This window comes from Pelobates fuscus, chromosome 4 (genome assembly GCF_036172605.1).
Source record: "Pelobates fuscus isolate aPelFus1 chromosome 4, aPelFus1.pri, whole genome shotgun sequence".
Taxonomy (NCBI): domain Eukaryota; kingdom Metazoa; phylum Chordata; class Amphibia; order Anura; family Pelobatidae; genus Pelobates; species Pelobates fuscus.
Window position 1 is genome coordinate 110025435 of NC_086320.1, and position 18593 is coordinate 110044027.

At 36.7% G+C, this 18593-nt stretch overlaps 1 protein-coding gene across 3 annotated transcripts in view; it reads left to right on the forward strand.

The window, feature by feature from the left end:
* ZNF521 (zinc finger protein 521) overlaps nt 1–18593 on the forward strand; it is a 282483-nt gene that overhangs the window by 203365 nt on the left and 60525 nt on the right. For 2 of the 3 annotated variants that reach the window (XM_063451461.1, XM_063451459.1), the window contains exon 5: nt 1919–1996. The exons of the other annotated variant lie outside the window; for it this stretch is intronic. In XM_063451461.1, the coding sequence (XP_063307531.1) occupies nt 1919–1996 (78 nt within the window). The remainder of the gene's footprint in view (nt 1–1918; nt 1997–18593) is intronic. 3 annotated transcript variants of the gene reach the window in all.

The window sequence follows — 18593 nt, forward strand, 5'->3', positions numbered from 1 at the left end:
AGAAATTTTATCAATAACTCTACACATCATCTACTTTGACTCAGAATCTCTAGGGAAAAGCAAGGACCTATGACCCACAGTGATCGAATCCTGAGAACGTTTATTCCAACATCAATTTAGCATTTTACTTTGCAGGAATATATTCCATTATTCCAAGGAGCTCAAGATATTTATTGAGTATAGGGTCCTATTTAACATTATACAAACTTGATGATAAATATAAAAAACAAACTCTTAACAGGTGGAAAAACATGAGGTTGCTGGTGCAACATAGTCCAATAATAAAGCGGCACTCCAGGCACACACACATTCAGTGCAATGTATAGATCAGATTGCAGTTCATTATGCTGGATAGAGGTTTTTTTTTTTTCCAATAGTCTCCCCAAGTCCACACTTTCTTCCTATCCTTTCTAAGTTGCAGTGTTTCCCTGTATTATTCCACAAATACAGCTCAGTGTGATGATGTGGTTAAGGTTTCTGGGGTATGTAATTCAGTGGTTTTGATAGTGGAAAGCTGAAAGTTTTGCACTGCATATGGGAGAAGCAGATTAGTGCTATAGAAACAGAAGTGTGCAACATAATTGGCTGAGTCTTACTCGCTTAGTGAGTGCTAACTGAAGAAACTGCAACATTTCTTCATTATTGCTGTTACACAGTTCTTCCACTCAACCAAATACTTTTTTGCCCACTAAGTATGGTACTTCTGGGAACCCTATATTATAGTAATAAAAAAATAAAAAAAAGACGTAATGGACAGTTAATTAAACAGATTACAGATTTGGAGTGACGTTTCTGTTACTCGTCCACGTATTTACCAGACCAACCATGTTAAATCATAAAATTGTATTCACATTGTAAAATCTATTGCGTAAAACTAGCTCGGTTACTATGTACGGTAATTGCAAATCAGCCACATAATAATAATAATAAATCTGCGTATTCTACAAAACGTTTTCTACAAAAGACAGTCTTCACACTGCAGAAGAACCTGCAGTTATTAAGTTGTCTAGTAATTACCATACTCCAGGTATAACTTGTGTTATATTTTGATTACCAAAACTGAGCTATGAAATGGTCAAACTCAGCAGTCCCAGTAGGGTTAGCTCATGCTTAGCACCGTGATCTCAACATCATGCATTGGCTAAGTACCAAGTTAATTTCTCTGTAAGCATCCATTTTATATATACTATATATATATATATATAATTAATTTAGTTTTTGCAGGCATTAACATTTTGGTCTAGACCTGTAGCAAGAAACCATAGATACAAGGCGACAGTTTGAAATTTAAAGAAGCAACATTAGCCTCTCTTTAAACTTTTCCAAGTTGTGTACATCTTGTGACTTAAATTCCGTGTAATACATCAGTGACCTAATAATTTTATTTTTATGGCGTGTGACAATAAAAATCAAGGTAGAATGTTTACACGTGGGACCCTCAACCACATTTACACAAGTATTCACAGGACAATCATGCTTGTTGATATTGTTGATATTAATACTGAGGTAACAATACCTAGTTTTGTATTTATTTTAGTCAAGTTAGAACAGTGTATACGTTTAAATCAGTTATGGTCATTTTGGTAGGAAGTCATTACAAACTCAAAAATGGTTCTGTTTTCATTGAAAATACAGACTCCCTCGCTCTCTCCCATTCGCTTCCCTTTTTTCTCTCTTTCTCTTGCTCTTGCTTTTTTCTCTTTCTATATATTTAGATTAAAGTTTGTAAAAAAAAAAAGAAACAATTCAGCAGTTTTTAAGATAATATGTTAATAACAAATTTCACTCGCCTTAACTGTCTTAACTATTTGGCACTCTCTCCATCTCATAATACTGCACCTGATCTCCTCTTCATGGATGCGCATAATTTTTTTTTTGTGTTTTTAAAACTTTCCAACTTGTTTTATAACTGGTGCAGGACTCAGGAGAGAGGATGTCTTTCCAGAAAGGAGGTGGGATGCCATAAATGCCACCAACATTATGAGTTACAAGGCAGGTAGGTTGAATTTTATTCTTAAATATATCTTAAAAACTGCTGAGCATTTGTCTTCTTATAAATCCATGTACATTTCTGTCATGTCACAGTGCCTTGCTAAATGCCATAATGTAAAGCATCCTATCAGTATATTTTGCATTTATCATAATAAACTTTACACATTGCCCACATTCATATTTTAGATATTCAGAGACAAGACGTTTAGTAGAATAGCAGTGTATTCTTTTCACATCATATACCTCTTTTCATTGACAACATGGCATACTTTTCATTAAAATTGCTTGTAGTTTTATGTCTCTTAAAGTTCACCTATCATAAAATACTAATATTGCTGGACCTAAAAGGGGCATTCTCTTAGCAGATGACAACTGCAGCTTATTGTAGTAAATATGGGGCAAGGAGTCTTTGAGTCCATCCCCTCTTGTTTCTGTCAAACCGTTTTTAAGCTGTTTGACAAAACACTGGGCACTCACAGTACCTAAAGCCCAGCCCGTTGCCTGAAACTTGCTGTTCAATAGTTTTACTTCCTTGTTATTTTTGCTGGTCCAGGAGTCCTAATTAGGAGTCCTAATTACAATTTTTACATTTGTGTCTCTGGTATCTTGTGTTTAGATCAGGGGTAGGCAAACTTCGGCATTCCTGATGTTGTGGACTCCATTGTGGTGTATTAAACAGGAGAGAGACAATACAGCACATGGGCTATTAAAAATGGCCGAAACATCAATAATACCAATGCAGTGCAACTATTCAATCTTCCCCTTTAATCACCAATAATTTAAAACTGTGCAGAAACAAAATTCAACTATAAATGCTACAATTTGCAACAAAATACGTTCTGTCAGTCATAATGCACAAACATTATGCTCCTATCCTGAATTCAATTATTCAAACAGACAAAAGATAACAACAACAAAAAACGTTTGCTATTTAAACTTAGAATGCAGGGAAGCCTCAAAATGTAACATCTAAGAAAACAATTAAAATAGATTAAGTTTCATTCTAGTTAGTTGCAACAAGAGAGAGACAATACAGCACATGGGCTATTAAAATGGCCAAAACATCAAAGGTTCCAATGCAGTGAAACAATTCAATGTTCCCTTTTTATCACCAATACTTTAAAACTGTACAGAAACAAAGTTAAACCTATAAATGCTACAATTTGCAACAAAATGTCAGTCACAATACACAAATTTAAAACAGTCAACAAAACACATATGTATATTTGTTTCAACAATGAATCCTATGCTATAAAGTCTCTTGCTCTTAGATTATGTATCAATATGGTAGTTATTGCGCCTCACAAACATTTGTTGTAGAAGTCTAAAATTCATGGTCGCCACATGTGGTTTATTACCAAACTCTATAAATTATTATGTACGCATACACATATAAACTCTGGTCCGTCTACTTTAACAAATATTTATTCAGAGACAAAACAACAACAACATGCAAATAATGACACACAATCTAACTAACTATACCACCACCAACAACAACAACAACAACAACAGCAACAACAACCTAACTAACAATAACAACTAAATCTTATAAAATCACCAGATCCCACTCACAGTTCACCATGATAAAAATTAGCCCATGTCTGCTTAAGGGTCTGCTTAGTAGCACAGCCAAGAAGGAACAGAGGAATGAATAGGGACAGGGGGGAGTGGTTATCTCTTTCCTGACCTGTAAAGGTATTGAATTACCAAATCAAAGGTAAAGCTTATCCCACTGTGAGAAAGGCATACATGAGCTTGGTCACATGACCCCTGGTCACCATATTAGTTTGATGACAGAATGTCACCACATCCATCTCCCATAATGCTCTTACAGCCGTAATGCTGGCTAACATTAGGGTCAATGTAGATCTAGAGTACTGGAGGTTGCCTACCCGTGGTTTACTTTGGGTTTTATGGAATATTTCCATGTTTCCAATAAAGCTCAGACGGTGAAAGGGAGGAATATGGGCCTCATGTTATGACCGTAACAACCAGCATTTCAGGCTGTAGTAGACCACCAATACAGCGGACACCAATTACAATTCATGAACTTGGAGCTTTAGCTATAACAGCCTCTATGCTAATTTGACCCTGCACATTTTACATATAAAGCTGTCCAACCTTGGATTGCAGTAAAAGGGCTTTTGTTGCCAGGATTTCTATTTCAGTTTGACATAAATTAGTCAGGCTGCACCCAAATTCATTCTTCCTCATTACCACTAGGATACATGGTAGTTATGGTGTTTAGAGGGTAACTTCAAATAATAACGAAAAAAGGCTTTGATTGTGATAGAAAGTGTAGTAAGCTTAACCAGACATTTCTAAAAAGTATCTTATGCTTGTGGATAAATCATGCAGCTAGTAAAAACGACTACTCAGATTTTATCATAACACCTTTTATTCAATGCTTAGATAAAGTTTAAGTTTGTAATAATGCATTTTGACTATTTGAGGGAATACATCTTTATCCACATCTACGGTAGCTAAAAGGTAGATCCCCAGCAGTGTTAGAACTGCAATGACCTTAATAGTCCACCTTTGCTCTAAAGAGTTAAAGGAACACCCCAAACACCATAACCACTAGTGCACGCTGTAGTGATTATGGTGCTTGGAGCGTTCTGTTAACACAAATAGATGTTCTCAATGTACTTAACATGTTGAAAAAAAACATTGAGTGAAACCCCCTTTACATTGAAGAATTTAGTGCACCTGTCTTCAACAATGCTTTTATTTTTGCGTTCTTCCCTTCCCTTGATGGTGAGCAGAGCAGGATGTGTGACTATAAGATCTTAGCTGTTGACCTTGTATGAGCGGTAATTCCCAGCTATATAATAACCTGGCTCTTGTACCTATAATGGTATAATTACGCAAGGAAGTAGCTTTAGTTTAGTGTTGCTTTTCCTGATTTTGTTAGCTATTTTTTTTTTGTTTTGTTTTTTTATTGTTTGTGAAATATACTTTTAAAATAAACATATGCCTGGCTACAACTGTGTTTCAGTACATACTTATGTCTGCTCTTTGTAATGGATATGTGCATTTAAATGTTTTGACTGACAAATATAAATAAATCTTGCATATTTATGACATATATCATTTTAAATTTGACAGCAGAATATTCCCAGTACTAGTTTGCTATTCTGTTTGGTCTGTAAACTAAGCCCTTTGAGTAGGGAGATGCCTCCTGGGCTATATTCCTTGCACAAAATGTACGATAACGTGGTATTTGAAAGATCTGTATTTTATTTTGATTAAGTTCATGGATGGCTTAATGGATCATCACTGGGATTTGGAAAAGGACCTGCTAAGATTAGACTGCTTGAATTATTATAGGAATGGCATACGTTGGCAGTGTTTGTCCCTCAGCCAGCTGACAGATAATATAAAATTACTATTAAAAATTCACACATCACATTTGCCATTCATAATTGTCTCAATGAGTTATTTTATTTTTCATTTGCTTTTCAGATTGATTGTTTTAAAACTTATTTAATTGTGATGGATACATCCCAACATTAAAATTGAATGTAGAATGCTGTGGAAAAAAAATATAATATAAATAAATCTTTGCTGCAAAGAGGGTCTCTAATAACATGGAAACCATCAAAGCAGATTAATGTGGCTGAGAATAGAAAACATAGAAACATCTGCAACACAAACTTTATTTTTAGATTTATTATTTGGTGTATGCTATTGTTTATTTTTTTTTAGTAACATAGCTGCCTGCCAATAGTCCAGATCTGGCAGGACAGTCTCAAACAGGGATCTTTGCCTTGTCAAACCTGCTTCTTTTTAATTTTTTTAATTTCTTTCTTTTGTACACTTATTGGAGAAACCCAGCAGCAGTTTACATGACACAACTGACGCCACAGACAACATCCCACCCAACAAAGAGGAGATGTCATCCCACCGCACATGCAAACCAGTGTCATAAATTGCCACTTCAGCTCAATCCCTTCCAATTTCCTGCGCAAATTTCATCATTTTTAATGTTGATCAAGGTGCAAATATATCTCCTTAGTAAAGTTACACAGTAGGACTTAAAGGTAGGAAGCAGATCCTTTAAATCAGTCCGAACCTGTGTGAAAAATATTACATTGGTTTATACTGTTTATGTTGTTGTGGGTATAGTATAAGATTAATTCTGCAATCCTATCTATTAAATGGGATCTAGAACTATGGCAGTAGATAAGAGCCAATCTGGCTCATCTGTTCTCCTCATTATAAGATCCCATTGTTTGCTTATGTGTCCTACAGAATAGTCGACTCTAAAACATAGCCCAAGCAGTCTTAAATTCCCTTACTGTGTTAACCTTGAATTTCACTGAAAGGCAAGTACAGGTATCTACTAACTATCCATTCTGTAAAGTGCTATTTTCTCACATAATCTCAGGTTTCAACCCTTTACCTTAATCATGAGCTCTTGTTCTAGCCCTTCTCTATTTTTTGGACATGCTTTCTTTTGTATGATCATAGCTGGATGTAATATATAGTTATACTTATATAGTTATATAAATGTTAGTCTCCTGCAAGGCCTTCGTGTGTGTATATCAGGTAAATGTACAACCTCCTCCCTATTTAAAACAATTGTGTGCTGTGTACAGTTTTCAGTTTTTGGAAAAACATGGTAGAGCATGTATTTTCAAATATGTTTCCTGCGTTGATTTTCTATAGTGCGGAAACAATCTCCAGCTCTGCACAATGGTTTTAAAAAGTTTGTCTCTTGCAAGATATTTTTAAAACTATGCATATCCAATTGGATACAAATTCCTAGGGTACTATCCCATAACAAACCTGTAGCAGAGTTCCTGTACCCCAACCGAGTACCTCCGCCTAGTCTGCTTCCCAACCGTTTGCCAGGACCACGGAATGGTTCAGCCCCAGTTGCCAAAGCTTGACTGGGGTCTCTCTGGAGCTTTTTCCTTCCAGGCAGGTATCATCACCTCTGCCTATTCCTCTGCAGTGCTTCTTCCAGGCAGGTATGCACCTCTGTCTGCAATGTGATAGCCCCTGTCTTTATAAAGACACTTGTGGCTTTCAAGCCTAGATCTCTTTTTACATCCAGACTAGAGGGATTGTGCAGCCAGCCAACAGGTCCGAAGACTCTGGTAGTGGAATACCTAAAAATCCACACAGGCACACAGTTCCAAAAGGAACGAACATACTCTTTAACGTAATCTTTACTTTTTTTTTTTTTTCCGGGACTAGCCCATATGCTCCTTACATGTAATTTAAAGATACAAATAATCAAATTCTATCAGACAACATACAGGAACTTATAATAACGCCATAACTTATTTACCCATTGCAAAGCGCTATGGAATTTGTTGGCGCTATAAAAATATAATAATAATAATAATTATAAAGGGGTGCGGAAGACCATAATCGGCTCAAAAATCTCTCTCATGCCTGCGGAAGGCACAATATGCAAATGTACCTGAATATGCACATTAACAAGCCTTGATTTTCAGGTAGTGCATATAGCTGTTGGTACCAACGGAGTGCGCTATGCAAATCCACTAAGTTGACATCAAACATCAGCTGGATAGGAGAGCACACAGAACAATTAACAGTAAACAAAAAACAACTCATTATACAAACCCTGCAGTGATAATGGGCACAGGGTGACCTAGACATAGGCGTAGTCCAGGGTCCTAAATAAAGTGTCTGTATTATACTCCAGGTGATGGTGACTACCATCACAAAACCAACCACATATCAACATTCTAATTGCAAATCTATAAATCTTTTATTAATTTGGCTTGCGCTTTGTATAGGTCACTGATGGCAAATGTCATTAAGATGAAATGCCAGTTAAAATGTAACAGAACTAATCGTGCCCATTGTCATTCACCCTTCCTTGTTCCCCTTTCATTTTTCCTACTTAAAAATTCCACGTATCTTTCGTACATTTAAATATTCTTCGTATAAAGCTCTCATCTCCATTTGACCCCCTGTGTATCACAACACCCCTTCTATATCTGCATCCCTTAACTATTCGGCTCAATCCACCCTCCTCTTATTTCGTTTCCCCCATTCTCCATTAAATAAATGGCTGCTCTGGCTGCTGTCCCCAAGGACCACCTAGGAGGCCTCCGAGCGCCAGAAATGGCAACCACACTATGATTTTCATCACGGCTATAGATGCAATGTTCTCTACGAATTGATATCATCTTGTTATTTTTTTTTATGGCTACATACATTTTAATTTGCATATATTTGCATATGTAAATGTTAAGGTATAGTGGTTTTTATATTGATGGTAACAGGGCATTTCAGCATTGCTTTCAGTCTCATACAATAAGGTCTTTTGATTATAAAGAAAAGTAAGGGAACGAGTTCTCTTTTTCTCCCCCCTCCTTCTCCCCTGTTATTTTTTCCTTTTAACCAGTATGAGTATTCCGTCTCTACCAAATTTACTCTACAGCAGATTGTGTTGTAGTAAATCACCCAAAACCCAAATAGCACTAAAGCACTGCGTTACAACATTAGCATTTGCTTAACAAGCACAAGATAAACATTAAACAAAGAACTGTGTTTCTTTATTAGAGGCTGCAAGATACATAATCTATGAGCACAAGAAACATGGGACCCAGTGGATATGCAGATGTGTGTTACTTCATTGGCGCTGGGCGGCCTTGTTAAAGAAGGTTTTCATCAGAAGGCTTGGGGGTGGTTAGTTGACGGTCCCTTGTGGTCCTGTAACTAGAAAGAGAGACTTTTGCAAGCTAGACTAGGCTCCCTAGCGAATGCGTTGATTGGACAGCCTGAGGAAAACTCAGGAAGCATCAGGAAGTAAACTCAGATCACCTTGGGAGTGATAAGGTAGAGCCTGATAAAGGCATTTGACTTCTTTCATAACTCCCACAAAGGACAAATTGTCAGTGTGATCCAACCTCTATTACTGCAAATAAGACCCTTTCCCCTATGTCGGTTTCATTAGAATGACCAGCATGGTGCAAAATAAAAAAAAAAGTAAAGGGGGGGGGGGGGGAGAAAAAAGTTAGACGCAGTAATTTTACAGGCAGACGGGTACAAAAAAAATCTGCATAATTAAGCAGTCAAGGCTGCTAATAGGGGAGTTTATATGCTTTGGGACCAGACAAGGGCAGCACATATGGATAGAGCACTGGATATTAAATCTACGGCAGGCAGGCTCACTTCAGAGCCTTAGAGAAAAAGGCTAATTATATTGAGAGGAATTGTGTTTACTGGTCTGTCTTAGACAAAATGATGGTAAAACGAGAGCATCCAAGTTTTACTGCTAAATCTGCAGTCACTGGTAAGATATTTGAAAATGCTCGTGGTGACTGCAGATATTTGCCTTTTTTTCCCTTTTTTTTTTTCAGAGATCTTGTTGCATGGCTGCACCTGTCTTTTCTTTTACTAGGAGATCCCGGTTCTACAAATAATTACTTCTTCATCCCTTGTTTACTGGTTCACAATACAGTTTGGCTCATACAGATTTGTGTCACGACTTTTATACTTTTATGTGAATAGATGTATTAAAGGGTAATCCTGCCCTGAACCCAGGAGAACACATAGCCAGGTTCCGTTTAACCCTCTCAGTGCCTATTGCATGTCAAAAGCAGTGCACATAAATGGTTAATTGCTCAAGACAATTAAGCGGTTTTGGATATAAAATGAATAAATCCACTTATGAATAAGAAAAATGTATACAAGCTATTATGTGCCACTGTCCTTTCAAAACAAAAAACATTTAGGAATACAAAGTGAGAACTCTAAGTGGTGCAGGGCAGTGTTGGTAGCAATACTACCAATGTAAATGGAGTGTCAACGATGCATACAAAATATCTGTGAACTTTCTCAGTGGGGATACAGATTCTGGGGGTGAGTTTTTTAAGAGAGAGAATACAAATCTAGAAAACCTTTCCTTAAAAAAAAAAAAGAAGGAAAATGTACTGATAATGCAGTACTTACCACCAGGTTATTGTCTTTGCATTATCGTTTCATTTTCACACAAAAAGTGAATATTTATAGTCATTGCATATTGCATTCTAAACTGGATGATATTACACAATGCTGTAGAATATTTCAGGATTATAGTTCTACTTTGCTTTAAGTGGTCAAAATGCACTAATGTGATCTTGACTCAAGTAATTGCCATTATCACAGGTAATGTGTTGCTTAGAACATAGGATACGACTGTCAAACATCTTGCATTACCAGTAACCAGTAATCCTTTTTTTTTTTTTTTTTTTTGGGGGGGGGGGGTTCAACAACCAGTAATTTCCTTGTTTCTACCAGATTCAATGAACCTTCACGCAAGAGTATTCGATTTTAAAAAAATTGGGCTTTCACCAATTACTAGTGGGTTCTGTGTGAAATACATATGCAATACTAACATGAAATACAAATGTAAACAAATGACAATATAAACATATAATAAATAAATTTCTGATTGTTATTCTTATGTAGTAAATCCCTACAGCAGATATAATTGGCAATCTAAAACAGCAATATAACAAATAATGCAGATACTTCTGTAAGTGTGATGGATTAATATGGAAAGGGGTTGCACTTACCTTTAGAATATAACCCTAACTGGTAAATAGGTAGAATACAAAATGCTTTAAAATAAAGCAGATGTTCTAGAGGGATTGCACGGAATGTAGGCATTGATGAATAGTGATTTACTCGTCGTGCTTGTGTTATCTTTTGGTTTTGTATTTTGATTTTTTTATTCTCAACCTTCTGTTTGTGTTATATTTATATTTCCACTTGTTAAAAGTTCTTGACATTTTAGTTGATACGTCATGTATTTGCCCATTTTAAAAAAGCACGGTTTGTTTATCGGAATGTTATTACAAAATATAACATGTATAACATTATGCCTAAGTGATTTGCCACAGAATTGGCAAAAAAATCTGAAGATTGAATTTTGTATGATAAAAGAAAAGCTAGAGATAACACATTTAGAACCATTTACTTTCTGATACAAATTAGAATTTTAATATATATATAGAAATCCATTAGAAATAAGTTAGGGAAATATATCAAATAAAGGCAGAGCAACATAGACAATAGCAAAGCCCAGGATCTATTTTCTAGGTTTGAAATTGATGAGGCATCTGATCTCTTGTAGGGTGTGTTGTTATAGTGCCCCAACAATTTAGTGATTGGGTCACAAGTGGGTTGCTCATATGAACAGAAACATTTATGAAACGTGACTAATCAATCAAATTCCTTTTCATACTGCATGTATGAAGTAACAGACAGTGGGCTTATTTACTATTCCACTGAGCTATAAACACAAAATCCATAGAATATTGTTTATCCGATATCTTTATTAACGTCTCGTCTAACAATATAGTGCAACTATCGGCGTGGTAAATAAAATATGGAAAAATATGCCAATTCATAGCAAACTACTGCATACAATTAGATACAAGAAACATATTAAAATTGCTCCTGACATCCCTTTCTAAAATACCAACGATAGTAACACCAGTAATACTATAGACTGGTACATATTTATCACTGATTTCATTTTTATGGTCTGTGTTCTATCCCTTTGTCCTAGGCTGCTGTTTTGAATGAGCCAACACTGGCTCAGAGCATGGCATGCACACAATTGTTAAGAGTCCTTGGGCAGGTTGTGTTATGATCAGATCTAGACACTGTTTAGCTTTGTGTCAAGTGCTAAAACCTGATTGCGTGGTCCTTGGAGATCAAGGAGGACTTGAGGGCAGTGCAGAGACGACTATAAATATTTATTTCAGATGTCAACATAATGCACCTTCTCCGCATGTACAATGAGGGCATTGTCAAGAATAGCTGCGTTTTTTTCATTGATGAAGTTGTAGGTAAATGTTCGACAGGACAGATTTTGTGCTGTAGACTGTCTAATGTAAATCTAAACCATGAGGCAAAATACAATTACCACCAGATTCTTTCCACTATATCATTTACTTATTTTATTTAGAAATAGTATGTAGGGACACAGAAAGGAAAAGGAAGAGTAGTTACCATAAAAATAAAATGGCAATAATGTAACTTGGAATATCATGTAAAAACTGCCATTTTAAGATTTGTCCTTCTTTTTCTTACACTCTATTCAACAACCCCAATGCAGGGACTGAATGCAATAATCAACAGATAAGAAAATGTTTGTGTGCTCACCTAATATCTTAAGTGTGTGCGCCTAACAGGAAAACAATCTAATGCCCTGTGTTTGTCTAGCATACACAGTGACCAATGCTAGCACTATTAGAGAATGAAGAAGTGGCAACTGCTCCAGGGTTCTTGGTAAAAATGGCTGCATTTATTTCAGTACCAAATGAAAACTTTCTTGCAACCTGCCAATGTGCATTTTTGTTTCATTTAATGGAATAATGTTTTTCTTTCACCTTTCTCTTGTGGATAAAGGCCCATCCATACTTTCTCTACAACCTCAATTTCCGTGCACAAACACAACAGCCCCAATTCTCCCACACACTATGCAGGACAATAATATTTCCCAATACACACACTATTACCCCTATACAGTCACAAACATACAAAATGGCTATATCTTTCCAAATTCATTCAAACACATATTTCAAACATTTGCATATCTCTATGTGTAATGTAATACACACACATATATGTATATGTGTGTATATGTATGTAATGTATGTAGATAGATAAATATAGATAATATATGGGTGCATTGAGGAAACTGGCCTTGGAGGCAGCTAGGAGAGTAAATCTGGCTCTGTCTGTGAAGCAACGTAGCATAAATATGCACCACGCCTTAGGGACATTAGATGATAGATGTGTAATAGAGCTATTTTCAGGAGACATGGCACTGTGAGAGGAATTACTTCACTTGCCAAATGGAAGGTCTGAAACCATAAGGATACAGTCTTACGGCACAGCCGCCGGATATGCTGTATTGTAGCCAATTCTCCACATGCTCTTCAGCGCTCTGAAGCTGTTAGTGGACAACTATGACTTAGTCTTGCAGCAGGGGTAATCTACCATCAGAGATTGTAAGAGGCTGTCACAGTGTCTAAGGCAGTGGATACCACCTGCTTTCATACTGATTTATCCCAATGAGTTCAAAGGGATCTGATGCAGGATTGTGATTGTGACTCAATCTTGGGGGTCATTGCATTACACATAAACATTATGCAGACACAATGAACTGTGTTTTGATTTTTTGATTTTGTGGTTTTCTCTTTCTCTTTTGTAAAATGTGTCAACAGACCATACACACATAATAATCAGCCTTCTGGTCTTTCGAATCCGTGATATTTAGACTTTTCCACTTTGTTTATAAATGCTATAGTTTTGTGGCAGGATTAGGCTTTCCTAGTTAATACAATCTGCTTTTCTACAGCATGCATTCTCCTTCGAACAAGTGGTGGCTTCATGCCAGCCTCCTCCTACCTCCCCACCAAAAAAAAAAAAAAAACCATAATCCTTGCTGTATTCTGAAAACACAAATACCTGGCGAGGTCTGTGTTCCGTACAGATCTTGCATGGCTGGTCCACTGCTGCGTAGAATTAATATTGACTACTTGGCTCTTTCAATACTTGAGTTATTCTCCCTGCAGACTCAACGTAAAGAGCAGCCTGTGTGCTGTTTATGCTACATGAAACGTCTATGTTCCATTGTTTACTATGCATTTCTTTTTGGGCTTGCTACTGTACTTTAAAGTAAATAATGTAATTTCAAACTCCTTATTCCACAGCCTCAGTCTTGCTAGAGTTTTCAAATTTTTCTAATGTATCAGGATGAGATAAGAAACAAGAAATGTTCAGCTCCTCGGGCTGAGGACAGGAATTTGACAGCCCTACTGTACATTTAGCAAGAGCGTAAAATTTGTAACCCTGTGTCTTATATGGACAATCTCTAAATTACATAGAGATATTTGTGTTCTAAAAACTACTCATAAAATCTCACTTTATTACAGTATGTTAACATGTAGTTTGTCGAGATGCAGACGCATGTTGTTTTTGAACTATTTTTTGTGTTTTATTAATTTGCACTGTACTGTTCTTTTAGAGAACATGCGGCATGCGTAGTTCACTCTCCGACAACAGAAGTAAGTGCAGCCAAGCAAGAAACTGAACAGTTGTTTGTAGTGAAATGCATCCCTTGCTCTAGGAGTGATAGCATTAAAAGATGCACTAGATTGACTTTTGGTTAAATGTAAATTTAGCTGGTATCACAGCTGTTTCTGGATAAGGATCCTGTGTACATAAGAGCCTAAACAATCGATTTTGAGATGTGCTACATACTGTGCTTCTAATCGTGTACTTTTGTGACATATATACATTGTTTAGTTGGGAGAAAGGTGGTCAAAAGGTAGATATCCAGCTGTTACAGAACCAAGGGGGGCTTCTTTAGGATTTATAGCCCCGTCTACTCTAAGTGGAAAGCAAATATACAGAATCAGTTTAAAATAAATACTTTAGAAAATTGCATTAACCTTATATTAAAGGCTGTGCATTTGTATCTGTTTCTAACAGTCTATGTATCAAAGAAAATCCAAAACAAGAAATTGTCTCCTATTTAAGCAGCATATTTGTTCACAAAATAACATAATGATCCGTTTATTATCCTGAAACACCTTGTGTATCATCCTTGATGTTCATTCCGATTCACAAGTATAACCATTTAATACTGGCACAGTCTACCGCCACTATCTGCTGCTTTGCCCCATCTTATTCTTTACAAGGGTTTCAATGAAAATTGTTCTTGTTTATATAAAAAGCACCAACGCAGTCACAGGCGCAGATGCATATATTTATTTACATAATGAGGATGCAGCAGTACAAAAGAGGAGGAAAACCCTGCCCCTAGGAACATATGAATGTAAATGTTTCTATTTGATTTTACCAACATTAGGATTAATGAGCAACTACCAGCCAATTAGTAATATCAATTGTTTAGCGACAGAGATAATGAGCACTAAATAGAGATTATTGCAGAGAACTGGTGAGCTACAAAGTGCAGATTGGGCCACATGAGAATATATGATAAATACAGTAGCAATCAGAAACCTAGCATTTCTTATTAATATATCAAATGGAAAATATGCGTTATACTGAAGTGTGAGTATGGTCATATCAAATTGATATATATGTATTTTTTTTTATAACTATAAATCAATATTGCATGCGTCATAGATGAACAATGAAAATAAATAAATTCAAATGGGCAAATATCAGCAATGTATGCAATGCTTTATTTTGCTAAATATCATTTCCACTTCTGGCTTAGAGGTGAATGGTACTTTCTTGCAATTTAAAGATTTGTTTGTACTTTGTGCTAGTAATTGCCCCAGAAAAAGCCCTACATGCAGAAAATCTAAGACCATTGGCAAACGTCGATACAAAGATCAAGCAGTCCTTATTTAGGACCTCTGTCTCCATATCCTAAGTTTCTCTGCTTTAGTGCATGCTCACATGAGACCAGTGCATGGGCAGTACTGGTTGGCACGAGTGACATAGACATACCAGCACTTCAGCCCTATCCCCCATCTGTTACAACTTCACCTTTCCCAATGTTGGGAAGTATACATCCTGCTGCTTTAATTGCATATTTAGTTTGATTGATTTCAACCACATTACATTGACTGCCTATGAAATGCCTTGGAGATTCATTATTCGATGACTTCTTAATTGAAAAAGTTGTAATTATTATATATTATAATTAAGCGGCACTGTCCCTGTCTGGGGGCAGTTTACAAAAACTTCTTATGGTAACATCGCTGCTGGGGGAATGATGGGTGGAAGGGCAGTCAAAAGTGAGTTTAATTTACCAGAACCTGTCCATATTCTTCTGGCTGGTCCTTTTCAGCGTCAGTCAGGAGCCAATGTCACTGCTGTAATCCTGCACATGCGCGAAGGTACAGCAGAGAGGTCTATGGATCCTGCATGTATAGAGACAAGGAGGAGGAGTTGCAGTGCCACTTTAAGGTCACAAGTTCTGGATTTCCAGGCATGAAAGGTGCTCCTTTAGACAAAGACAGTAATGAAAACATATCAAAATTAATAAATGAAAGTAATCAGATTTATGCATGTAGAGAGACTGTCGGTGGGCAAAATATTTTAATGCAATTCCAGTTTTCATGTCTGCTACTGGGAAGCAGATACAGAGTTCCAAATATTAAAAGAACAAGATAAAAATGTTACTATGGTTAAAACAGCTCCCTAATGTTTTGCTTTTCTGCCATCCCTCTCCATAGAATATATTTAAAACTGCTTTTGCCCCAGTTCATCTGCAGCAGGTCACATTGTTTTACTTAAACAAAGAACATCTGTAGGGTTCAAAAGTACTTGAACTCGTCTCAGGTGTTATTTACCAAACAGTGAGATTTGGTGAAAGGAAAAGTTCAGGCCAAAATAACAAAGAAGGGGCAATATAGCTATGGGAGAATTGTTGTTTAACAATGCTATTGTAGCTTAAAATGTAGGTTACGTTTCACTACAGGTAACTGTTTAGTAGATCCCCATCAGTTCCTAAAGATCCTTATGTAGAACACAGCAACCTGTCTGATGGACCAAACATATAACGTTTATTAATTACTTCTCCAGCAACAACACTTACAAAAGGTGGCAATGAATCAGGCCGAGCGTATTATATCATAAGCGAAAACAGTAATACTGACTTTTATGTTGAGCAAAATAATCCTTACTTACACACATAGTGACTCAATAGCATATATTCTTTGTGTGCCTGTGTGTGTGTGTGTGTGTGTGTATTTATATATATATATATATATATATATATATATAATCTATTTAAAAAAACAAAACAAAAACAACTATAGCATCTGCAGGCTGTTTAAATCCTTCTTGACATGTAGCTTACTACCTTTGTGGCCACAGTTTTTGGTAAATTCCCTGCCAAATTATGTCTTGCTGCAAGGATAGGGTTGCTATTGCTTTCTTATGTTAGCCTATAGATATGTGTAGTGTTTGAGGTTAAAGGACCCTTCTGGACAGCCTCTGGAGCGACCAAGAAAAAGAATCCATACCGTTACAAATTGGTACTTGGTAATGGCCGGCGTGTTGATCAGACAATACAAAGGGGTCTTTAGTGACTTCAGGAATAACAGCTGCATAGAAGCTAGTCTGTGAGCATTTGATTGGACTTGAACTAGAATGGCGTGTTTCAGGGAAAAAGAGCATTAACTTAGGGCTTCTAGATCAGGGCCCGATGATGTGATCTCTTGTTTAACGATCTGACTGCTTTAGGGTGTTTGCAACCTCTAGTACTGATAGAATTAGAATGGTTTGTACTCTGATGTTACAATTTTAACCACTGGAGGACTACCAGAATTATATGTATGCCATTGTATTTATGTTTGTGTGTGTGTGTGTGTGTGTTTTTTGTTTTAACTCATTAGTTCCTTAAGTCTGCAGTTGATACACATGGACTCATGGAATATTAAATTAACTTTTTTAAAGTGACTAAATATGTAGTTTATCCACAAAATGGACTGGGACTGGGGGCCATGTTTAGGTTCACAGGAATGTTTTTCTGTGTGTATATTTTTGTGTGTATTTAACTGTATGTGTATGTGTATATTACATGATCTGGCTGTCATTTTAGAGGTCAGATAATATTTTAAAGTCCCATATGGCATGGATGGTGACATTGTGCAATTATTCCCCATAAGGAATGAGGAATAATGCACAGTTCACTTCCATGCAGTTTGGGGAAGTGTTGGGCAGAACCCGGATATCCATTTCTCAGTTTTCCCAAGATGATTGTGGGTTACACCCAGCACTGAAACGCTTTGGTTTTTGAGGATTTTTAGGTCTAGGAGTCATTGATGATATATTTTGCCATAATCTAGGGTTCATTATGGATAATTTATAACTTGTTGTATCTACACAATGATAACATAACAGTTCATACCCACGATCTAGGTTTTGTTTTATGTTTGTTGTTTTTCAATATTAAAAACTTATTGTACGCAGAGGTCGAGGCTGTGTGTGTGTTAAAACATAAGTCGTGACCTTATATATTTTAATTTGTTACTATTTTTTCCCCCTCCAATTTTAATGTTGAAATGCCTAAAATAATAGTCACAATTTTACTACTGGTTTGTTAAATTACCTTAAAGGAACCCTATTGGGTCAGGAACACAAACCTGTATTCCTGACCCTATAGTGCAAAACAGACCACTAAGGTGTCTTGCCCCCCCTCTTACCGCCCTTAAAAGCATGAAAAACTCGCCTTATTTCCAGCACCGTGCAGGTCCGTCAGCACTGGCCCTGCCCCCTTGGTGACATATTCAGAATTGCCAATGCTTAGCCAATCCAATGCTTTGCTATGGGGAAAGCATTGGATTGGCTAAAATCAACAAGGGGGCTGGGCCAAACGCCAAGGTGTGGGGACGCTGAACAGCAGAGCTACCTACTGTGCAGCACTGAGCCAGGAGTGAGGAGTGGCCACTTGGAGGTGTCCCTAGGGGCAATGTACACACTGCTTTTTCTCTGAAAAAGCAGTGTTAGCATGAAAATGCCTGAAGGCAATGATTATACTCACCAGAACAACCACATTAAGCTGTAGTTGTTCTGTTGATTATAGTGTCCCTTTAAGTAGCTTAAAATACGTTTTTAAAATTGAACTTCCC